The 25,265-nt window shown below is 37.4% G+C and overlaps 2 protein-coding genes across 9 annotated transcripts in view; one reads left to right on the top strand and one right to left on the bottom strand.

The window, feature by feature from the left end:
* The window catches only part of cdk15 (cyclin-dependent kinase 15), a gene marked incomplete at its 5' end in the record, with an annotated part of 32,795 nt that extends 10,686 nt beyond the window's left edge, over positions 1 to 22,109 (bottom strand). Inside the window, 5 exons of one of the 2 annotated variants that reach the window (XM_081380605.1) lie at positions 311 to 390; positions 1,340 to 1,434; positions 4,574 to 4,711; positions 11,640 to 11,671; positions 21,678 to 22,109. In XM_081380605.1, coding sequence (XP_081236731.1) covers positions 311 to 390; positions 1,340 to 1,434; positions 4,574 to 4,711; positions 11,640 to 11,671; positions 21,678 to 21,792 — 460 coding nt within the window. Of the gene's footprint in view, positions 1 to 310; positions 391 to 1,339; positions 1,435 to 4,573; positions 4,712 to 9,426; positions 9,628 to 11,639; positions 11,672 to 21,677 lie in introns of those variants that run through there. The other variant, XM_081380604.1, reaches the window with a different exon arrangement.
* Positions 22,110 to 22,780: 671 nt separating this feature from the next.
* als2b (alsin Rho guanine nucleotide exchange factor ALS2 b) overlaps positions 22,781 to 25,265 on the top strand; it is a 30,744-nt gene continuing 28,259 nt past the window's right edge. For 6 of the 7 annotated variants that reach the window (XM_081381209.1, XM_081381207.1, XM_081381211.1 and 3 more), the window contains exons 1-3: positions 22,840 to 22,967; positions 24,114 to 24,166; positions 24,269 to 24,417. In XM_081381209.1, the coding sequence (XP_081237335.1) occupies positions 24,150 to 24,166; positions 24,269 to 24,417 (166 nt within the window). In that variant the 5' untranslated portion in view covers positions 22,840 to 22,967; positions 24,114 to 24,149. Of the gene's footprint in view, positions 22,968 to 24,113; positions 24,167 to 24,268; positions 24,418 to 25,265 lie in introns of all 7 variants that reach the window. The other variant, XM_081381210.1, reaches the window with a different exon arrangement.

Below are 25,265 nucleotides of genomic sequence, written 5' to 3'. Positions count from 1 at the left end.
TTTTGTTAAAACAAAAATTAGTGACCTCAAACTTTTGAATGGTAGTACGTCAAAACGTAGAAACATAACATCTAAAAAATAAAAATTTCTATAAAAACAGTTTATTAATGCACTATTCCATCATATTTCAGTCACAGACATCTATATATAATTCTTCCCATATATATATCATTTTTTATTATTATTCATAATTACGTGGACAACACAATTTGTACACACTGGCACATTTTACCCCACTGCCCTACGTGTGTATAAGCACTTTTGTTTCTTGGCTGTGTGTGTATGTGTGTGTGTTATGCACTTGCAGTACCTTCTCTAATAGCCGTGAATGGAATTCCTTCTTCAGTTTTCATGTGAATCACCTTTAAAGCCACAAGATGACCATTTATCCTGCCAGAAACACATAAAAACCTCAGCATAATCCACAAACATGCGTCTGCTGGTAAAAGTTTACCTAAAGAAAGTAGAATAAACACCATCACAAGCTCTTCCTTTTTCTGACCTTATGAAATCTGAATTGGAGTTTCAGATGTCCATTAGCCGTGAAGTTATTAGCTAGTGTACTAATATGACAAATGTAAGTTGTAGAAAACACACATTTAAGTCTTTATCTTCTATTTTTTGTCTGATTAAATGTGAAGAGAATGTGCCATTGGTCTAATTACACCTGCCTATGACTGTAGTATGCAGCAAATCATGGTTCATGGCTGTGAGGTAAATGAAAGCCTATTGGCTATCAACAGAAAGCCTAATAAATTTCAATGGAGGGACTGAAATCTCTTGATCTGTGTTTCGAAGAAGTCTTATGGGTTTGGAACGATATCATTTATTGTACAATTCATGGAAAAAGCATTTTTATTCTGTAACTGAGGTAACATTGTTCCTTTAACCACATAAACAAGCAAAAATGTTGCTAAATGTAAAGCTTTCTATCCTAAAACATCTGCACAGAGATGAATGGGAGCTGTTTCTCATTAAAACGCATTTGTTGTTGTACAACAACATCAAACTGCCTATGAGTTGAGGCCTCAGGCGGGTATCCATATGTTGCAGGATGACCTTATAAAATGAATCCATGTAAAACAAGCTGTTATAGAAGAACTCAAGGAATGCCTACAGGGAGGCAGTGAAAAGAATAATTTGCTGTCTATTATACAAAGGAACAAAGCCACAGGGTGGTGTATCTGAATAATGTGCTTGCCAACTAAATGCTGCCATAAAGGTAAAACATAAATCTCGCCTCAGTGAATAAATGTCCTACAGGCAACATCTAACTGAGCTCTATCAATTACACTATTTATTTGTGTGTCTGTGTGAGTGATTACATATGACTACTAACCTGCTAATTCCTTTGTAAACTGTGGCATATGTGCCCTCTCCAAGTTTTTCAAGATTAAGATAAGATGTTGCATTCCCAAACTGCAGGCCAGTTTTCTGTGAAAATAAAACACACACACTGTTATTTCACCAAGCAACAGCCATTGAAATGAATGAGCATGTTAACTGATATAAAAATAGCACTTCCAAAGTAAAAAAAATGTCTATATAAAATATATAATAATATAAAATAATAGTTTTATTATTATTTCATTAGGCTTTTATGGCCCATTAAGTATGATATCGTGAGAATATGGAGCTAAATAATGCAAAAAATAATGCAATTTGCTGCAATGTTGTTATTTATATTGCCAAAAAGTAAGATGAAATTATGAGACTACTTACATAAAATGCATATAAATATCAGTTGTCAATCTATATCTCCCAATATAATATATTTAAATTCAAAAAATTAGTATAGGGATACTCGATTAAATCTAAGTTGCTTCAGCCTAGTAAATGTTCATCTTGAAATTTTAGTAACAATATAAAATTATTCTAATGTTTACTTCATAAACATCATTAAAGATTTCAGAGCAAATAGATGTGTGATACGTTTTTACAATTATACTAAAAGGCATTTTAATTGCTAAAAAAGTATAAACCATCAATCAAATGACAGAAGGCATGTAGTAGATTTATAATTCAGTAATAATTAAGATAATTCAGAGGTCTTATAAATGAACGTATCTAATATTATGCATCTGCCTTTATAGGGTTAACATTACTTTCAATGTGACATTACAGTTTGTAATAAGTAACGCAATATTTCTCAACACTGTGCATTAGGGTGCATCAAAAAACACAATTCTTGAATTTTGATATGGCTGGGTGCTAAAAATGTTCCAATATATGTAGAAACAACACATGCAAAATATTTGTCCAGTACATGATGATTTAGGGGTGCCACCGCACATCTGTTTTTGTTGGATAAAGTGCTTAACAGTGCTCAATGGTCACAATGGAGATTTGAGGTAAACAATACTACAGCTCAAGAAAACTGAGATGATCTTTCTGTTTGAGGTGATCTTTCTGTGTTGGGTATGTATTATTACATAATTACTATCATATCTGTAATTGTGTCTTTGTATACTTATTTATTATAAGTCATTTAAGTCATATTTATAGGTATTTGGTGCTCATTACATCTAGCTAACGTTAGCTAGCAACAGTTTGCTAACCAGTCAGCTATCTATGTTAGCTAAGCTATTAAACTTAACATCAACAGTATTCTAGAGTGGACACTGTCATATTCAGAGTATACAGTGGGGAGAACAAGTATTTGATACACTGCCGATTTTGCAGGTTTTCCCACTTACAAAGCATGTAGAGGTCTGTATTTTTTTATCATAGGTACATTTTAACTGTGAGAGACGGAATCTAAAACAAAAATTCAGAACCTGTATAAAAGACACCCGTCCACACGCTCAATCAAACAGACTCCAACCTCTCCACAATGGCCAAGACCAGAGAGCTGTGTAAATACATAAGGGATAAAATTGTAGACCTGCACAAGGCTGGGATGGGCTACAGGACAATAGGCAAGCAGCTTGGTGAGAAGGCAACAACTGTTGGCGCAATTATTAGAAAATGGAAGAAGTTCTAGGTGACGGTCAATCTCCCTCGGTCTGGGGCACCACACAAGATCTCACCTCGTGGGGCATCAATGATGATGAGGAAGGTGAGGGATCAGCCCAGAACTACACGGCATGACCTGGTCAATGACCTGAAGAGAGCTGGGACCACAGTCTCAAAGAAAACCATTAGAAACACACTACGCCGTCATGGATTAAAATCCTGCAGCGCACGCAAGGTCCTCCTGCTCAAGCCAGCGCATGTCCAGGCCCGTCTGAAGTTTGCCAATGACCATCTGGATGATCCAGAAGAGGAATGGGAGAAGGTCATGTGGTCTGATGAGACAAAAATAGAGCTTTTTGCTCTAAACTCCACTCCACAAGAAGGATGAGTACAACTCCAAAAACACCATCCCAACCGTGAAGCATGGAGGTGGAAACATAATTTTTTGGGGATGCTTTTCTGCAAAGGGGACAGGACACCTGCACCGTATTGAGGGAGAATGGATGGGGCCATGTATCGCAAGATCTTGGCAAACAACCTCCTTCCCTCAGTAAGAGCATTGAAGATGGGTCGTGGCTGGGTCTTCCAGCATGACAACGACCTGAAACACACAGCCAGGGCAACTAAGGAGTGGCTCCGTAAGAAGCATCTCAAGATCCTGGAGTGGCCTAGCCAGTCTCCAGACCTGAACCCAATAGAAAATCTTCTGAGGGAGCTGAAAGTCCGTATTGCCCAGCGACAGCCCCGACATCTGCATGATCTGGAGAAGGTCTGTATGGAGGAGAGGGCCAGAATTCCTGCAGTGTGTGCAAACATGGTCAAGAACTACAGGAAACGTATGATCTCTGTAATTGCAAACAAAGGTTTCTGTACCAAAGTTCTGCTTTTCTGATGTATCAAATACTTATGTCATGCAATAAAATGCAAATTAATTACTTAAAAATCATACAATGTGATTTTCTGGATTTCTGTTTTAGATTCTGTCACTCACAGTTTGTAGAGTCAACTTTAGAGATCAAAATTACAGACTTCTACATGCTTTGTAAGTGGGAAAACCTGAAAAATCTGCAGTGTATCAAATACTTGTTCTCCCCACTGTAGATGTCTCATGTGTATTGAGAGTAGCATTGTTGTTACAGTAAATTAACAGGGTAAGGCCACATGAACATGTCCCATTGACCTCCATTCATTTTGTCTATAGGACAAATGAATGGACAATCTTGAAAGTTGAATTCTGAGAAATGCCCAAGTTGCCCAAAGGGTTCAAACAAACAACTTTTACTTTGATAACCCTATAGAACATGTTACTGTATAAAAGTTCACTGTACTCAACATTTCCAGGTCAACCTTTTGGCAATTAGACTAAAAATTGCACATTTTTCGAAATTTCGCCAAAGTTCATGTGTTAGGTGTCACCCCTAAATCTCAATGGAATCCCTCAAAACTTTGCAAAAGTCATTTTTATGTTAATTGGAACAAAATGCAATGCCAGTCAAATTGATATTTTGAAATTAAAATTTCCCATTCAAATTTGATGCACCCTACTGTGCATGGCTGTGTATGTGGACATGCTTAAATCACATGTTGTATGTCTGAGTTGTATCAGTGTGTCCCTCACCCACTGGAACTCTTGCTGGAAGCTCTTTCCTCCCATGGGATCGCTGTTACTGCGGCCCCTCTGAACTCTGAGCCGTCGCACCTGCAGCGTGTGAAACCAGTGCGGCTGTGGTTTCTCCACCCCGTCCAGCTCACCCAGCTGAAATAGGAGACAAAGACAGAGAGAGAGACAGTTTGATCTATATTAGATACAGTGTGAGATGTTATAACACCTTGTTTTGCTGATACAGCCATCTTACTGTATCCATATCTGTCTGTGTGTGAAGCGTGTCCTCATATTTAGGTCTACGTGGCTTCAGGATTTTTATTTATTCCAGCTCAGAACTGTACATGTGCTGTACATGCAGATCAGATGATTACAGACCTCAGATCTTCAGCAGGGAGAAAAATGCTCTTTATATATATATATATATATATATACATATATATGTATATTTTCATGTTTTTAAAAGAAGTATCTTCTGCTCACCAAGGCTGATTTTATTCGATTAAAAATACAGTACATGATCCTTCAGAAATCATTCTAATATGCAGATTTATTGGTGTTCAATTATTAATAATGGCTCTTATTATCATTGCTGAAAACAGTTTGCTGCATAATATACTTTTCATAATTCTTTGATTAATAGAAAGTTTAAAAGCATTTATTTAAAATAGAAATCGTTTGTAAGATTATAAAGGCCTTAACTGTTACTTGAATCAATTTAATTATTAATTTCTAATAAATAAATAAAAAGATCTTACTTGCCGGAATTTTTTATATGGCAGTATATCATGGTTTCCACAAAAATATTAAGGAGCACAACTGTTTTCAACATTATAATAATACGAAATGTTACTTGAGCAGCAATTCAGCATATTAGAATGATTTCTGAAGGATCATGTGACACTGAAGAACGCAGTTGTGATGCTGAAAATTAAAAATAAATTACATTTTAAAATATATTCAAATAGAAAACGATTCTTTTAAATTGTAATAGACTAATATTTCACAATATTACTGTTTTCACAGTATTTTTCATCAAATAAATGCAGCCTTGGTGAACATAAAATACTTCTTTCAAAAACATAAAAAAATCTTAATTATTCCACTTTTTCGACTACAAAGAACACAACCTATCATAACTTTAATGCAAACACTGAACAGAAGAAACAGGACAAGTGGAAAGCGTGTCTCTAGCAGAGGAAGAAGGGAGGGGATCTGGAGGAGGACGAGGAGTGGGCAGAGGGAAACTCCAGGAGATGACCAGGAAGGAGAAGAAGGTGGGAGGAGCCAGAGCAGAGATGGGAGGAGCCAGAGGAAGAGAAGCTGCAGGTGGGTGTGACCAAGGTGGAGACGTGTGCTTGGCAGACAGGGCCGGAGACGACGGGAGTTAGGACAATGGAGGAGCCTGGCAAAGCCAGAGCGATGATGGACCAAGGTGGAGCCATAGGGACCAGGGAGCCCAGCGAAGCCTGAGGGAGCATTGAGGCATGGTGGAGCCGATGTTTTGGAGGGCTGAGGTCGGAGGGCTGGGCAGAGCCAATGGTGATGAAGGAGACTTGGAACTGGGCTTAACCAGTGATGACTGAAACGACTTGGAGCTGGGCTTATCCAGCAATGATGAAGATGACTTGGAACTGGACTTATCCAGCGATGACGAAGACGACTTAGAACTGGAGTTATCCAGCGATGATGAAGATGACTTGGAACTGGACTTATCCAGCGATGATGAAGATGACTTGGAGCTGGGCTTATCCAGCAATGATGAAGATGACTTGGAACTGGACTTATCCAGCAATGATGAAGATGACTTGGAACTGGACTTATCCAGCGATGATGAAGATGACTTGGAACTGGGCTGAACCAGCGACGACGAAGATGACTTGGAACTGGACTTATCCAGCGATGACTAAGAGGACTTGGAACTGGAGTTATCCAGCGATGATGAAGATGACTTGGAACTGGACTTATCCAGCGATGATGAAGATGACTTGGAACTGGACTTATCCAGCGATGATGAAGATGACTTGGAACTGGACTTATCCAGCGATGATGAAGATGACTTGGAGCTGGGCTTATCCAGCAATGATGAAGATGACTTGGAACTGGACTTATCCAGCGATGATGAAGATGACTTGGAACTGGACTTATCCAGCGATGATGAAGATGACTTGGAACTGGACTTATCCAGCGATGATGAAGATGACTTGGAACTGGGCTGAACCAGCGATGACGAAGATGACTTGGAACTGGGCTGAACCAGCGACGACGAAGATGACTTGGAACTGGACTTATCCAGTGATGACAAAGAGGACTTGGAACTGGAGTTATCCAGCGATGACGAAGACGACTTGGAACTGGAGTTATCCAGCGATGATGAAGATGACTTGGAACTGGGCTGAACCAGCGATGATGAAGATGACTTGGAACTGGACTTATCCAGCGATGATGAAGATGACTTGGAACTGGGCTGAACCAGCGACGATGAAGATGACTTGGAACTGGACTTATCCAGCGATGACTAAGAGAACTTGGAACTGGACTTATCCAGTGATGACAAAGAGGACTTGGAACTGGAGTTATCCAGCGATGACGAAGACGACTTGGAACTGGAGTTATCCAGCGATGATGAAGATGACTTGGAACTGGGCTGAACCAGCGATGATGAAGATGACTTGGAACTGGACTTATCCAGTGATGACAAAGAGGACTTGGAACTGGACTTATCAAGTGATGACAAAGAGGACTTGGAACTGGAGTTATCCAGCGATGATGAAGATGACTTGGAACTGGAGTTATCCAGCGATGACGAAGACGACTTGGAACTGGAGTTATCCAGCGATGACAAAGAGGACTTGGAACTGGAGTTATCCAGCGATGATGAAGATGACTTGGAACTGGAGTTATCCAGCGATGACGAAGACGACTTGGAACTGGAGTTATCCAGCGATGATGAAGATGACTTGGAACTGGAGTTATCCAGCGATGACGAAGACGACTTGGAACTGGAGTTATCCAGCGATGACAAAGAGGACTTGGAACTGGAGTTATCCAGCAATGATGAAGATGACTTGGAACTGGACTTATCCAGCGATGACGAAGACGACTTGGAACTGGAGTTATCCAGCGATGACAAAGAGGACTTGGAACTGGAGTTATCCAGCGATGATGAAGAGGACTTGGAACTGGAGTTATCCAGTGATGACAAAGAGGACTTGGAACTGGAGTTATCCAGCGATGACGAAGAGGACTTGGAACTGGAGTTATCCAGCGATGATGAAGATGACTTGGAACTGGGCTGAAACAGCGATGATGAAGATGAATTGGAACTGGACTTATCCAGTGATGACAAAGAGGACTTGGAACTGGACTTATCCAGTGATGACAAAGAGGACTTGGAACTGGAGTTATCCAGCGATGATGAAGATGACTTGGAACTGGACTTATCCAGCGATGACAAAGAGGACTTGGAACTGGAGTTATCCAGCGATGACGAAGAGGACTTGGAACTGGAGTTATCCAGTGATGACAAAGAGGACTTGGAACTGGAGTTATCCAGCGATGACGAAGAGGACTTGGAACTGGAGTTATCCAGCGATGATGAAGATGACTTGGAACTGGGCTGAAACAGCGATGATGAAGATGACTTGGAACTGGACTTATCCAGTGATGACAAAGAGGACTTGGAACTGGACTTATCCAGTGATGACAAAGAGGACTTGGAACTGGAGTTATCCAGCGATGATGAAGATTACTTGGAACTGGACTTATCCAGCGATGACGAAGAGGACTTGGAACTGGAGTTATCCAGCGATGATGAAGATTACTTGGAACTGGACTTATCCAGTGATGACGAATATGACTTGAAACTGGGCTGAACCAGCGACGACGAAGACGACTTGGAACTGGAGTTATCCAGTGATGACAAAGAGGACTTGGAACTGGAGTTATCCAGTGATGACAAAGAGGACTTGGAACTGGACTTATCCAGCGATGATGAAGATTACTTGGAACTGGCGTTATCCAGCGATGACGAATATGACTTGAAACTGGGCTAAACCAGCGACGACGAAGAGGACTTGGAACTGGAGTTATCCAGCGATGACGAAGAGGACTTGGAACTGGAGTTATCCAGCGATGACAAAGAGGACTTGGAACTGGAGTTATCCAGCGATGACAAAGAGGACTTGGAACTGGACTGAACCAGCAATGACAAAGAGGACTTGGAACTGGACTGAACCAGCGACAGTGAAGACGACTTGGAACTAGTTGTACAGCAGATGATGTCAGAATGTCCTGACATAGAAATCTCTTTTAGTGCTTATGTTCCCTATTTCTGTCTCTTTGCCTAAATTCGGTTAATCTGAGTGATTTCATTGTACACAGGAACAACTGACACTCTCAGAGTGGACTTCAGGTTTAGCTGTACAAGAATGTGCTGTAACCAGACAACAATATCTTCAGGTAATTTGGAACTAAATGGCTGTACATTATATCTTAAGACTCCTCTTCAAGCAAATACATTACTTTTGACTCTCAATATTTGCTTGGAAACGGCACAAGAACAATTTAAAATGTAAAAAATCAGAAACGGTAAATTAGTTTAATCGTTTGACATTACAGTAAATTAGAGACGCCTATGATACAGTTTTCAACATAATCAGACCTATTTTTCAATGACATTACAAAGTTAGTGACATTTTTATGAGACATTCTTCTATGATGTTGCAAATGTCAATATTATTGTAATTCAAAGGACAAGACATTATCATTTATCCCTGTTTGATGTTACACACTCTCTCTGTCTCTCTCGCTCTCTCTCTCTCACACACACACACACACACACACACACACACACAAGCCCATCTGACCTCAGCGACTGGGAGGGAGGACACACTCCAAGTTTTTGATGGTTTTTCTTCCGTTTTCATTGTTTCTTTTATCTCTTCTACTCTCATCTCAAACATTTCCTCTTTTTCTTCCCTTCTGACTGTTTTATCTCCACAACACCAACAACATTTCCTCAAGCACACGGACGACCAGACCCGCATTCTCCACAGGAAATCCTCCATCTCCAATTCTTCTCCGCTCTCACTTACTCTCTCTCTATCTCTGATTAAGCCCTAAAACTCATATGACTTGCATGGGAAAGCGTGTGTGTGTGTGTGTGTGTGTGTTTGTGCGCGCGTGTGTGTGTCTGCAGGCCTGGTCTTATGACTCCATCTCCCATCCATGAAAGCCAAACACAAACAGCCATGTTATACTTTCTAAGGGGAACAAATGCATCCATTCAACCGCAGGAGAGAAAAGCATGATGGGACGGACAGTGAGAAATGGTGATTGTGAGAGAGAAATAAGAGAATAAAAGAATGTAAGTGTGAGAAAGAACCCATACCATACAGTCACATCTATACAGTGGTTTTCCGACTTTCTAAAGTATTTCTCATCAGACTAAGATGAACTGCAATGTTGGTTGTGATGGAAGTCAGCTGGATCTCGTTCCTCCGTCCACACGCTATGGTTCATCGCTCTCTAAGAGGGGCTTTTCTAACTGTGGCTAAAATGTTTCACCCACATTCAAATGATATTATATTATATTATATTTTATATTCACTGTAAAAAAACTCAACTCATTATTTTTTTATTTTTTTGTGGAAGTTGAAGTTGGACTTTTTAGTTTTACCTACTCCCAAAAGATGAAATAACTTTTTTTATTTTGTCAATTCAAATACGTTGGACAAATGAATTGGATAAACACAGTAAATTAAGTTTAGTTCATTCAAATAAAAAATATATATATAAATATTTTTTCACAATTTTATATTATTTTCTTATATATATATACTACCCTTCAAAAGTTTACATTTGGTAAGATTTTTAAATGTTTTTGAAAGAAGTCTCTTATGCTCAGCAATGCTGCATGTATTTATCAATAATACACTAAAAATAGTAATATTGCATAAATATGAATTTTCAGCAACCATTACCTCAGTCTTCAGTGTCACATGATCCTTCACTCAAATAAAATGATTAAATTACATGACATTCATACATATGTAAGTGTCCAAATATTTTTTTGTATATTTTGTGTATAGCCTAGATTATATTATATTAATTATAAATAAAAAAAAACTCAGCTCATTATATTTTGTTTTGAGTTTTACCTACTCCCAAAAGTTGAGATAACTTTTTTTTATTTTGTCAATTCAAATACATTGGACAAATTAATTAGATAAACGTGACATGATCCTTTACTCAAAAAATAATTCAATTTTTTTTTTTTATTACATGACATCCATACATATGTAAGTGTCCAAATATTTTTTTTGCAGTCATTGTATGTGTGTTTGAGTGTGTGATTTTCTATGCTCTGGTGAGGCTGGTCATTACTTGTCCAGTATAATCATAGAAAAAGAGACAGAGAGATAGAGAGAGAGCGAGAGAGCATGATGGATGTTTTCTCTGTTCTTTATTGACTTTGGCTATCTGGACTCTGTGCCCAGATGGGACATACTCGGTTGAGCCAGGAATGAGACACCAATTTACTGACAGGAGAAAAGTGTTTGCTGTGTGCAGCTATGCTGCCTCTCTCTACATAATAACATACTAGCTGTACTGAATTCTGTGCAGTATATACTGTATACTGAATTCTGTAAATAATAGTATATAAAATATGCTGCATTGTTGTCACATGTTGATCAAAATAAATGGCAATTAAGCACCAGTTGGTACAGGGTATATAGTCTCTACTGTATACTGAATATTTTAGCAAATATAGTAGATAGCATGCATACAGAAAATGCGCATCACTGTGTGTGTGTACTATATACTGCAGAACTAAGAGTAGAATGGAAGTGTCTTTCCAAACGTAGCCTCTCTATCTTTCCCCCAGTAGAGGGCAGTGCTGCATTTCTTTTCCTCAACTCTCTTGTTCTTTTGCCTTTTCTCCTGTCTCTCTCTCTCTCTCTCTCTCTCTCTCTCTTCCTCCCCCTGTAGGGGGTAGTGCTGTATTTCATCTGTCCTGCGTCTGCGGGTGGAGAGATGTTTGTTTGTGCTCATGTAATGTCATGTCAAAGGTTCTTACCTCCTCATAGCCCAGATGTCTTTGCTTTAACCCTGTAAAACAAAAAAAGAGCAGTTTAGATGGACCACAACGCTTTAAGTGTCCACATACATAGTTTCCACTGTGGTACGCTTCATGTGTGATAAATGGCTTGACTGTTTGTAATGGCTTTATGATGTTTTAAGAGCTTTTCACTGAAACTATTATGTCAGATGAGTGTGTGTGTGTGTGTGTGTGTTTGTATGGAGAAAAACAGTTATTTCATAATGATTTTCCCCTCACTTTTAATTATTTTACTTCAATGAAAGGTTAGATTTTTTGTGAATTTTTTAATGAAAGATCAAATGGATAAAGAATGAAATTTATTTTTACCGCCATCTTTGATCATATTTACCAGGGGTGCCAACAATTCTGACCACAACTGTATACTTGTATGTGTGTGTGTATAATATGTACGGTATATAATAAATATAATATTGTCCCACTTCTATGGTCCCACCGTGTAATCATAGATGTAATTACAGTAATCAATTGCAAATGCAATTACATGTAGGTTTTTAAAAAATATAAATAAGTAATAATGTAAATATTTGTTAATACAAAACATGCACACATTGCATTGTATCAAATCATTAATTTAAATGTTAGTACATAGTAGTTAAATTTAAACACTTACAGTTTTTCTCGATTGCTTAAACACTATAACCAGGCTTTTGAACTAAAATTTCAAAACCATAACGCCATTTATCAAAAAGCACACCCATTTCACTAAACTATAAACACTATTCCCTGTTTTGACACATGAGTCAGATTTGACGAACTTTCACTGCAAAACTCTACACACAAATCCCTTAATTTCTCATTGCCTTGACCATGTTGTCATGTATAAAGCACTAGCGTTCAATATTGTTCACTCAAGTCAGCACAGCTTCAGCTCAGTTAGCACACAATTACCCAGGTGGAAACACTAAGAGTCAAAATTTAACACACATCAATCAGAACCTTCAATAGATAAAAGGGCCCAAATCAGTTTATTGCGTTTTGGAACAATGGATCCAGAAAGACATGAAGGAAGAGGGATAAGAATGAGGAGGAGGAAGGGCAAGGACAAGAAGACAAGCAGTCTCAGATGAAATTCAAGCCACTCTAGTTGCCCATGTCTTTATCAATGGTTTGACTATGAGGGAGGCTGGGCTACGAGTAAGGCCAAATTTGAGTCGCTTTACCGTCGCCTCGAGAGCCTTCAGGGAGGAGTGGTGGCAAACAAAATCACTGAATAAGAGACAAACATTTCCAATAGTCTTTGATGAGGTGTATTTTCTTGCAAAAAAAGGCCAGCAGTCGAACAGTCACACAGAGTGGCTGCAGAGTGTGACAGTGAAGGGAGGGCATCCTTTCTCCTTTATAGTCTTGACTACCAGAATGTTATCTTTCTAGGCAAATGATGGTATTTCAACCATATGTGGAACATTCATAGACGTGTTCATCATATTGTATCCTTGAGTGGAGGCCCTCCTGTCACGTCCAACACTCTTTACCAGTCCAAAACAATTCGAATTCCATATTAGAATATGGTTTGTGTGTGCTCTTTTACTGTCATATGTTGGTCACACACATCTTACTGTAAGTAAATATAAATAAAAAAAATAGAGGAGAGAGTAAAAAAAAGAGTAAAAAAAAAAAAGAGTAAACCAGTAAAAAAAAATATTTTTGTGTGTGTGTTTTCTGTGTATGAATAAAAATGTGCCAATGTATCCACTGGTTGTGTCTTTTGTGTTCATCATGTGAAAAGGTTTGTGAGGGGGGAACCACAAGCAACATAACTTACCAGTTTTGGAAATGTTGTTTTGAATTTATTGCACCAGTGTCTTAGACTATGTTGTAGTGTGTGTGATTTTGAGGGCTTGTGTGTCCTGTCTGAGGGCAAAGTTTGGTTTTTCAGCAAGAGTGAATGGTTTTGAGTGTAGAGCTTCATTTTGACCTGAAAATAGGATGTTTGGGGAATTGGGTGAGACGTTATGGATTTGTGTTTATAGTTTTGAGAATACGAGGCATAGTTTCAAGAAATGTGTTTAAGCAATCGAGAAAAACTGTAATATAAACTGGGTCCTATAATGTAAATATATAAATTAAATACAAATTAGGTATAATTATAATAATATTATGTATTTAATTATATTGAATACATGTATATACATTACTTCCATTTAACACATTTAAAAAAAAGACAACTTTAATTTTATAGACAATGGTGGAAGAACACATAATTCTCCATAATTCTCAGTATATAACTGTTTGTGTGTGTGTGTGTGTGTGTGTGTGTGTGTGTGTGTGTGTGTGTGTGTGTTTACATTTGAAAATGTAAAAATACAGAATGGGTAGGGTTAGGGGATAGAATATAAAGTTTGTACAGTATAAAAATCATTATGTCCATGGAAAGTCCCCATAAAACGTGTGTGTGTGTGTGTGTGTGTGTGTGTGTGTGTGTGTGAGTGTGTGTGTGTGTGTGTGTGTGTGTGTGTGTGTGTGTGTGTGTGTGTGTGTGTGTGTGTGTGTGTGTGTGTGTGTGTGTGTGTGTGTGTGTGTGTGTGTGTGTGTGTGTGTGTGTGTGCGTGTGTGCGTACATGTGTGTGTGTGTGTGTGTGTGTGTGTGTGTGTCTGGGATTATAAAGCAGGTAGAAGGTGAGTCACGCTCAGTGTTTAAGCTCCTGACGGGAGAGGCGAACAGGACCAGGTGGTTGTGGACAGGGGGTCTGAGATTTACCCTTCACCTTCATTTAAATTTAAACAGCAAATACAACACTAAATGAGATCAGAGAGAGAAATGGACAAACACGGGAAGAGAGAGACCCCATGATCACAGTTCAGTGGATGGGTGCTCTGTAAAACAGCCCACAGCTATTAAAACGTCCATTTTGGTGATGTACACTTGAAAGGTGTCTCTAAGAGGTGGAGGGCATCTGCTATGTAATGTGTGATTAGATATGTTCTGACAGCCAGTCACAATGAAATGAACTCCGTTTAAGCAAAAGATACAGGGAATATAAAAATAAGCCCATCTTTGTAAGTTTTATGGATCAATGTGACTGCAGGAAGACATTCCTGCCCTAAAAATGTCAGACAACTTTTACCATGTCAAATAACATCTCAGTTCAGAAGAACGTTTTTAAAGATAACTTTTCTTTAACGCTAGAATGATTTAAAGCCCATAGCAGAGACTAATACCAAAAATAGTTATTATGATTTATATATAGGAATGATTTTATTAAAGGCTCCCGTAAGTGTTGATTGCATTAATGTTGATATAACTACATCACATTAGATGAATGAATTACAATGCCCTGCATGTTGACCCAGAAGACTGTATGTCTCTGTTGGATTGTTCTAGATCTAATTTGCTAAAAACTCTTTTTGGCACTGCTGCAGGTGTCACCCTGAGGAGCGGCTGATGCCATCAGATTAGCATCGTCCTTGACAGGAAAGAAAGGTCATCATAAAGGGCTCCATTAACCATAACCTGCCATGAAACTGATTCAAGGAGGTTGTAGGGAGTCCATTTCACATCAAGCATCTCATCAAAAATGTATTTTTGTAAATATGTAATGTAATGTAAAGAAATATTTCTCATACTTGATGACAACGCTAATATGGATTTTTATTAATACATGTATTTAAGACAAGGGGGTAGGAATGCACTGAAAAAATTTCCAGTAAGAAACCACCCATGACACTACCTAGCAACACCCTAACAACCATTCCTGGCTATTTCTCCACCTAGTTTTTTTAACATAAGAACGGGTACAGCCATTTGTGATTGTATTGCAAACTGGTATTTGTTATCATAATATTTTAATTTATTTTTGTAATCATAATCACTAGTTTGTAGCGGCAATAGTTTTACCGTTTACTGCATACAAACGTCACTCACACAGGTTACTCAGTGGAGTATATTTTTGCGTGTCAACCAATGATCTTTGCTGTCTCTGTGTGTTTCTGCATCCCCCGGAGCATTTATCGCACAGATATTTATGAGTCAGGGTAAGGGAGGGCTCAGAGAGCTCATAACTCATGCTCAGATGCATCAGGGCTTCCCGTTCTCTCTTTTCATCCTCTCATCCATCTCTACACTCCACTCTTTCTGTCTCTGCACAAGCATGTTTCCATATTCCATCAAGATTGTTTTCTCCTTCATCACCACTTGACATCCTTTTCTTACTGTTGCCAACTCACGTTTTCCCTCCTTCCCTCTCTCTCTCTCTCTCGCTCGCTGATCTGTATTCTGTAAGCAATGTGTACAGCCACCCATCACTCACGTAGGCTATCAGACAAGTGCAGACAAACAAGCTAAACAAGTCAAGTTAAAGACCACAGTAAATGTCTGTTAGCTTTGATACCATCTAAAAGCTAGCGTATATCAGTTCAAATATGTGGATTTAAAGTCACCATGAAATCTAAATTGACAATTCAATTTTCTTTCTTTAAATGGAACATTAAAGTATTTATTATAAATTATTTATCCATGCACATCATTAAAATATATATTTATATGAATGCACCCTCGTAATCTTTAATCAAAATATCTTCTCCTCCTCTTGCAGTGACATCTCAAGGTCAATGTGTCTTTATTAGTAGCTGAGGGTAAATTTGTTGTGCAGACAGGAGATTCAGCAATCTATAATTAAGACAAAATCATAAAACATCAGAACATCAATATACCATTATAATATAATATCAAAAAAGGTCAAATAAAAATATACAAAATTCCTAAGAAAAAGGTCATGGCAATGTGCCTATACAAACACACATAATCACCCACCCCCTCAAAAGCATTAAAGGCATAGTTCACTTTGAAATTAAATTTCAAATATAAATACTGTTCAATTTCTCACACAAACCGCTCGTTTCATGTCTTAGGCCATCAATGTGTACTTACCATGGGGAATTGATTAATTTGGACTTCTCTGTGCATGCTCTTTGAGGTGGTGACCATAGACCTGCATGATATGACTGACAGACAAGAACGGTTTGACCTAAAAATATCAAAATTGAAACTACTGCGGAAACAAAGACACCTACATCTTGGATGCCCTTGAGGTAAGCTAAAACATACCAAAATTTAATTTCAAAGTGAACTATCCCTTTAAGTGCCATGCATGTCATCTCATACTTTTTTTATTTAATAATGCAATTGCTGCAGGTTTAAAAGTATTCCTGTATCACTTCATTCTTTACCTAGGGGCCACAAACCAAAAACAGGAACGGAGGAGCTAAAATTCAACATGTAAAAGAAGGGAATCTCTTCTCTGATGATGTGTTTACTGGCGTGAGGGCGGGACAACCTGTCACTCACATGACATCACAGCAATAGCAAACCAAAACCATTCAATCAATTCCCAGACAAAATCAATTTCCACCCAACATTTCTTCTTGTCCGAGAAGCAGTTTTATTCGGATATACGCCACAATAGGGAGAAAAGACTATCACAACTTCTGTCTGCCGACTTTAAATACACAGACTTTCTCTTCTTGAAAAGCAGACCAAAGTATTGATAATCTTGGAATATACTTTTTTTTTTTTCAATAAAATGTTCTCTAGACTGAAATTTGAGAATGTCTCTCCTGCCTCTGACTAGCAATAAGCATCAAATCATAGTTCATGATTGTGTCATATACACAGAAGGCTATTGGCTATTAAAAGACAACCTCTTCAATATGTCCCACCCAGTGCTTAATTTGTAAAGTGGGAGGTCCCGGAGCGCAGAGGGGGGTGTGGATCCGGCAACTCAAAACGGGGGTTTTGCTGCGCAAAACTTGGCCACTAAATATTTAATATTCAATTATTTTAATGATCACAATTAAAGTTTTAATTCTATTAAATTGAACAAGCGCAACATTCAGCATTCAATCAAATATTCCAAAAGAGGCTATTATTAATGATAATGTTATTTCAACATAATATCTCGTTATTTCGACATAATATGTGTGCATGCAACAAGCAAGATGTGCATTTGTAATCCGGTGACGCATGTATTAATTTTTATTAATAAACTAGTGTTTTCTGACAGTGTCAGCTGCAAAGATGAAGTTGACGATCGCCATAATGAATGCGCGTTATAGAGAGAAATTATGCACATAATGGATTACATAATCAGAGAGTAGCCTTTTTCTTTTCGTTTTGAATTATTTCGTTTAAAGACATTTCAAGCTTTGTGTATTTGATGTATTTCTCATGTCTGTGTGAGGCATACACTGAGTTTCGTTAAGTTAGGATGAGATGCGCTCCAGTTAACGTGCAATGCAAGTGACCGCGCGGGCGCCTCCATGATTATTGTCTGTTATAGGCTATTTGCTTCTTATTCATTAAATCCAGGGAATTGGTTGATGAAAAATTGATTAAAATTAAGAAACAATTTATACAAAACGAAATTCACTTTAAAGAAACGCTTTCTACAAAACAAAACTTAATGAAGTGGTCAAAATCATGTCTGACCCACTCGTCTCATATTGCACATCCTATCTCCTGCTGTTCACTTTTCATAAATCAACATAAATGGAAAAAAAATATAACATTATAATATTTTAACAAATATTTAATTCTGAATTTTGCACACACAAGTTGAAAGGCATTTGTTCAAATCAAGTTCACGGATAATTGTGCTTATATTTATTAATCATTATGATACTAAAATCATAACAAAGTAGGCTATGCTATGTTCAAAAAATCAGATGATCCCAGAATATGAACGCAATTACACGTTAAGCATTTCCTCCCATAGAAAACCATTATAAGAACGCTTAATGTGGCTTAATGCAGAGAATGTCCCCTTATAATGTCGAAATAACAAGATATTATGTCGACACTATGCTGTGTCCACCGTCTCCACATTCTTGATCAGCGGAAACGATTTTTGCTTGTTTAGGATCTGACTAGCCAGCGTATTTGAAAAAGTTAAGCAAACTTTGCTGTCTTTTTGACATTTCATCGACATTTGACGTCATTTTTGACATTGAGGCTAACAGCAATCTCAAAACACAAGATTTTTGTAGAACTTCAATGGGGAATAAAGACTAACCAGACAAATAACAACATTGAACACTACACAAACAGTAGGCTAATTTAATTTTTTTAATTTAGGCAATTAATTTTCCGATGGAACATATTACGGCGTGTTCCGGCTCAAATTAAGCCCTGGTCCCACCCTAACCCTCACCCTCATGTTGTTCCAGACCTGTATGAGTTTCTTTCTTCTGTTGAACACAAAAGGAGATCTTTTAAAGATTGTTGGTAATCAGAAAGTTGACGAAGCCATTGACTTTCATAGTAGGGAAAAAATAATATGGAAGTCAATGGCTACCATCAAATGTCTGATTACCAACATTCTTCAAAATGGCTTCTTTTGTGTTCAACAGAAGAAAGAAACTCATACAGGATTGGAACAACTTGAGGGTCAGTAAATGATGACAAAATGTTCATTTTTGGGTGAAATATCCCTTTAAGTCAAGTCAAATTTATTTGTATAGGGCTTTTCATTATAATTCTGTCAAAGCAGCTTTACAGAAAATAATGATTTTAATGATAATAATAATTTAATTTCTTCATGCTGGGTTATAATATAGTTTTTATTTTGCGACAATACAAGCAATGAAGCCGTTGAGATGTGTTATGTATTTTTCGCGCTACGCAAGTATATATATGAATAAAGTTACACATACTTATTTATCCAACTTTATGTAAAGAGCTGGGTGATAATACAGTTACATTCTGTGACAAAAAATAAATAAAATTCAGGTACTGTAGTTGAGATTTGCTATATACTATTATAGAATACACCACTTTAGTGTAATGTTAATAAGCAGATAAAGTTGGATGAAATATATATCAAAGTAGGATGTATTATACATCCAAATTTTAATATCACTGGGCGATAATATAGTTTACATTTTGTAACAATATAACAATCAAGCTGTTGATATTTGCTATATAGGCTACTGCTTAACGTGTGTACTGTATATCTCCAGGTAAGGTTGGAAATACTTATATCAGTAATCGTAAAATTCATTATTAATTATTAATTTCTAATGAATACAAGTTATTAATTTGTTATCTGGTGATACTGATGATTCTTCAATAGCAAATATGTCAACACAGAAACTCATCAAGCCATTTAATGAGGCCCTTAACCCAGATCAGGAATAAGACTTCAGATAAACCAATTTAGAGAAAAACAGAACATCCACAAAATTCAGGAAAATAATCACAAGGAAAGTGATTTCAGGTTGGTCAGCCCAAGAAAGGCAGACAAACTGGCAGTTCTGAGAAAAATTATTTATAAATGATGATTTAGAAAAAGATTTGCTGGCTGTTCACAGGACAGTAATAGGCTAATTTCTTACATGGTGAGGAAGTGTGCTTAAATTCATCTCCAGAAATAGCCAGCGACAGGTTTACCACTAGTGCGGTTTATTTAACGTCAATGCCTTTCACTTTTTTCACATCTAACACACACAGTTTTCTTAACTCTCAGCCCCCCTGCCTCTCAGGAGAGGAACACAGATGCTGTTACAGGCTGTTTTTCTCTCACCTACAGGAGCCTTCCCTTCTCCATCACAGCAAAATCACACTTCTGCCATACAGTTAAGCTAAGCACGGATAATATCTCTACAGTGTAGTAGGTCATTCTGTCTTGTATCCACAGGTCAAGCAGAATCCTCTCTGTTCTGCTACAAGCACGTTTGGGCTATTTGTCATCCAGAGCACATCGACAATGACACGTGCTTAGCCACAACAATCTATCGGTTATGGTTCAGAGTCGCATATACCCTTCTGGAAAAACATCATAGATTATTATTTTATTTTATTTATATACTATTATAATTTTGTTTTTTTTTAATTCAAATGTATTTTTATATCTCCTATACCTATTTTATTTGACATATTTTTGACATTTTTTGTATTCTTTTATTTTATTTATTTTTTAATATTAATATTTAGGTTAAATTTATTTTTTACATCAGTTTTATTCACAATGAAATCAAAATGACCAATTCTTATTTTTTATATAGAATATTGCGGTATTTATTATAAATGATTTATCCGTGCAAATCATTTTTTTTATTCATTTGTTCTCTTAATCCTTCGAAATTAATCGAAATAACCTGATGACACGTTTAATGCCGCAAGGGCGGGACAACCTGTCACTCACACGAGATCGACCAATAGCAAACAACAATGATCCAAAGATCCAATCAACTCCCGCTGGACAAAAGTTCCCACTACATTTTTTCTTGTTCGAGAAGCCTTTTCACTCAGATATACGTCACAATAGGGAAGAAAGGTCTATCACATCTACTGTTTCATGCTGACTATTTCACTTAGTTGCCTAGGAAACATTTCTATTTTTATTTAGTTTAAGATTTTCATCTAATATTTGTATTTTATTTTATTTGCAACTTTATTTCAACTACCAAAAATCTTTTTCATAGTTTTAGTTTTAATTAACAATAATAACTCTGGGTTCTACAGGACATTTTGTCAACTGGCCAAACTGGGAGACCAACTAAACCAGCTCAGACCACCTTAGACTGGTTTAAACAGTTTTGTTTGTTTCAGGAGATGAAATCTATGAGTTAAAGGGGCTAGTATCTTCTCACATTAAATTTACTCTAAGCAACAGTTTGTGTTCAATTACATACAACTGATACATATAGGCTATCCTTTATAATCAAGGTATTAATCAATAATCAATACTTTTCCTTCTACATATTAAATTGGTTGGTCAAGGATGCATCAGGAATGACCCTAAGAAAAATAAAGTTATGATCCTGATTGGAATGGGACCCTTCACTATTTTTGGCACAAATGAGAATGTGAATGTAACCATTATAAGCAGATCATGAATCAAGTTATTTACAGTTTCAATGTGCAGCTGAGATGCTGGGGATGAAGAAGATTTATTGCACTATTCCTCTTTCCAACATGTGATGAGACATCATCAACACACCTTATCAAGGACAGATTTCGGTACTGTTTGTATATTCTTAGAGCTGAAATGCACTTACCGAGACGCTGGAAAGCCTCAGAAGCTGCATGCCGGAGGTTCTGCATGCTGTCTGCTTCTTCTGCTGGACCTTGATGGAACTGCTGATACGACAGGAGGCTCTCACTGTGACCCATACATTTTGAGTGTGGTACTGGACCTCATCACTGTTCCTTTACCCAGCATGTCATCCTCTTGCTTCAGGCAGCTTGTGGCAGACAGCACCCACGCTGAGACAAGTTCCCTTCTCTGTCCTCCTACGTTTACTCTGAGAGCTCTCCTCCTGTCTCCTTGTACCTCTCTCTCTCTCTCTCTCTCTCTCTCTCTCTCTCTCTCTCTCTCTCTCTCTCTGTCTCACTCTGTTGCTCTCCTGCCTCCTGCAGCTGCCACTGCCGCTTGTGTGGTCACACTCACAGGCCAATCAGAATTCTTCTGCAAACCACCATCCGATTGGCTGAAAATTAAAGAGAGGCAAGGGAATTGCTGGTTTGTTTTGAAAGGCTGGTGCATCTAAAAAAAAAAAAAAACCCAGAGGGTGTAAGTGTGTGCGTCTTTATGAGTGTGTGAGAAAAAGAGAGTCTGAAGGATAGAGAGAAAAACAAATGTTTGAAATTTCACTTCAGCAAATAAGCTAAATAAATATACAATAGCAAAACAAATATACAAAAAATACAAAACAAATAGCAAATCTAAGCTGATTTATTTGTTGACGTAAAGTGTCAGAGTAACTTAGGCTAGCTGTAAACGGGGGGACAGAAAGCTCTCAGATTTCATCAAAAAAGATCTTCATTTGTGTTCCGAAGATGAATGAAAGTCTCAAGGGTTTTGGAACAACATGAGGGTGAGTAATAATGACAGAAATTTCAGTTTTGGTTGAACTAACGTTATCCCTTTAAGAAAAATAGTCTACGTCAAAAAAAAACTTTTAGCGAAAGTGACACGAAGACAACTGCAAGAGCAAAACATGAATCTATATATTATTATTAATCTACAGTTTCTATAGACTAATAAAATAATATATTTAGCTTACCAGCTGAGCATTAAGCAACCAACTCATCTCTCATCCGCTACCTGCCCGAGTAAAAAAAGCGAAAGCGTAAATACTCCATCTGGTTTGTCCCTCCTGCTTCTCCGTGGATTGAAGCGTTCACAACAACCACAACAACACCCGATTAATATCATCATCATGAACTTCGCTCTGCCATCTGTCTTCTACTTTCATTACCGGTTATTCTACATCTCTGATCAAGCGTTTTAAAAAGCTGACAAGATATATTTTAAACCAAGAATCATTCGCTTCGGACATATCGGGGTAAGAATGAACGAAGCATAATGTATGTCAGATTGATATTGAAGCAGCGAATAAAATGAAGATTAGGAATGTTTCTGTCTTCAAGGGACTGCATTGTATTTGTATGACTTTACAGTGGTGTAACGATCTTCCACTCATCAGTTATTTAACATGATCCCCACCTGTCGATGCTGTTTCTCCAAATCTGTTGAGCTTTGGTGTCATCAGACATGTCTAGTTTCATATTAGACATTATCATAATGGATCATTGTTATCAATTACAATTAGTATATTGTATCTGATAAGCGAAGTTTTCTTATTGCTGTATTTCATGTCAATTTTTTCATGACCATCTTAACCTGCTTGACAGGTTGTGCTTAAATGAAGAACTTCTTTATAAGGAGTTATTAAGAAAATGTACATTTATTAGACAGTACCCCAGATCTGGTGTTGTGTTTTTGTCAATTCAGCTGATGATTTCATCACAGCTCTACGTCACCTTTGTCCCTGATCGGTGTGTGTACACACATGTGTTTACACAGTTAGTCTAGAGTCAAGGGTCTTTGCTTTACACATAATCTAGATTTATTATATTCTATTCTTATATACTCAGAATTAGCTCACTCTCGTGACTGTAGTTCAATGAAGCATTGTTAGTTCAGTATGTTAACGTTATTATTACTTTAGTATCATTACTTGTTTTAGTCATAATCACAAATTGTCATTCGAAAGGTTAAAAATTCACTCACACACTCAAAATTAATGTGAAAACCGTTTTGAAATTGGACATTGCATTATTATGAAGATGGTACTTTAAAATATTTTAGCAAGCTCCATTTTCGTGACATCAAATTTAAATGTGTAAAATTGGAAAATTTAAAATTGGAATTTTAGAGTCGGAATTATTTTGTAAAATATATATTTTGAATAGAATAAAAATGTTTAATTCAGACACATAACCTTTAACTCGTAACTTTTTTACACTTTCATTTTTAAAGCTGCTTTCACTTCTGTAATAATCTTTAGAAGGTCTGTATTTCAAAGCATTCATGAATTACAACCTATGTTCAAGGGGTTGTGTGGGGACAGTTTTAAACAAACAAGTTGTTGGCAAACCTTTTGTTGTGATTCAGCATCTGAAATCATTTGTCACCTGTTCTCTCACAGGACAATCATCTACGGTGACATGGGGAACGTTTAGAGATGGAGAAGCAGATAAGGTGAGTGTGTTCAAAGACAGACTGCCAGCAGGGTTAAACAAAGAAGTGTTTGTTTCTTGTCTCATGACTTCTCTAAGAGTGTGTGCATCTCTGTGTTTGTAGTTCTGGAGAGGAGGACGGTTCTGGGGAGAGGGGTTTGCTCCACACGTGGAGGGGATACTCCTACAGCACCACACCAGAGAGGGTGCTGCTCTCCCGGCCCGTGCTCCAGGCTGCCCTGGGAGCTAGACATGGTGTTCTGCTAGTAGAGGGTAATACATTTATAATTCACATGTGAACAAGGCATAGATACACATGCAAATTTGGCTGGGAAACTCTGTAGATGCAAATAACTAATATTTGATGAGCTTTTAGTTTAAAGTCGGTGTCAAATTAACACTATTTATTGATGCTATTTATGTTATGCTAAATGTGTGCAAGTCATCTCTTTTATCAAAATATAATAACATCTGCCTTTAAAAGTCGGGAGAGGTCTTGGTTATGTTAGCACAGTAATTTAACAGGATAGGTCTTCCAAAAATTAAAATACTGTCATTATTTACTCACCCTAATGTCAAACCTTTATTTCTTCTATGGAGCACAAAAGATATTCTGAAAAATGTCTGTGTTTGTCCATGTAATGAAAGTCTTTGGTGTCCAGTGTTGTTTTAGACCCCACTGACTTTCATTTTATGGGTTCCACAAATGAAAGTCATACAGGTTTGCATTTTATATTTGGGTGAACTATTCTATAATGGAAAAAATTAATAATTTGAAAAGAGACCATTTGGATACATTGAGGTATTTTCGAGGGTCAATGGGCCTGCATGACGGTTTCGGCAAAATGTCACAGGCAAAAAATGTCTATGTCTGTTGAAAATAGTGTAGTGACTAGTGATGTATTAAGCACAGCTCACACAGAAGTCACTTTCAAAGTAAGCGGATTTCTGTTGGTCAACACGGCGAATCTGCGTGACCAATTTGAATCCGTCACGGAATCTGTGTCAAAACTCACTCTTATAGGAAATTCAGGAAAATTTTTGCCAAACAATGTTATATGTGACCTCACCTTAAGATATTTCCTCCGGTATGTCTCCTGTAATTATGACAAAGCATCTCG

Source organism: Scardinius erythrophthalmus (genome assembly GCF_964197995.2).
Source record: "Scardinius erythrophthalmus genome assembly, chromosome: 12".
In the NCBI taxonomy this organism is placed as follows: Eukaryota; Metazoa; Chordata; class Actinopteri; order Cypriniformes; family Leuciscidae; genus Scardinius; species Scardinius erythrophthalmus.
This window is presented reverse-complemented; position numbering and strand designations above follow the sequence as displayed.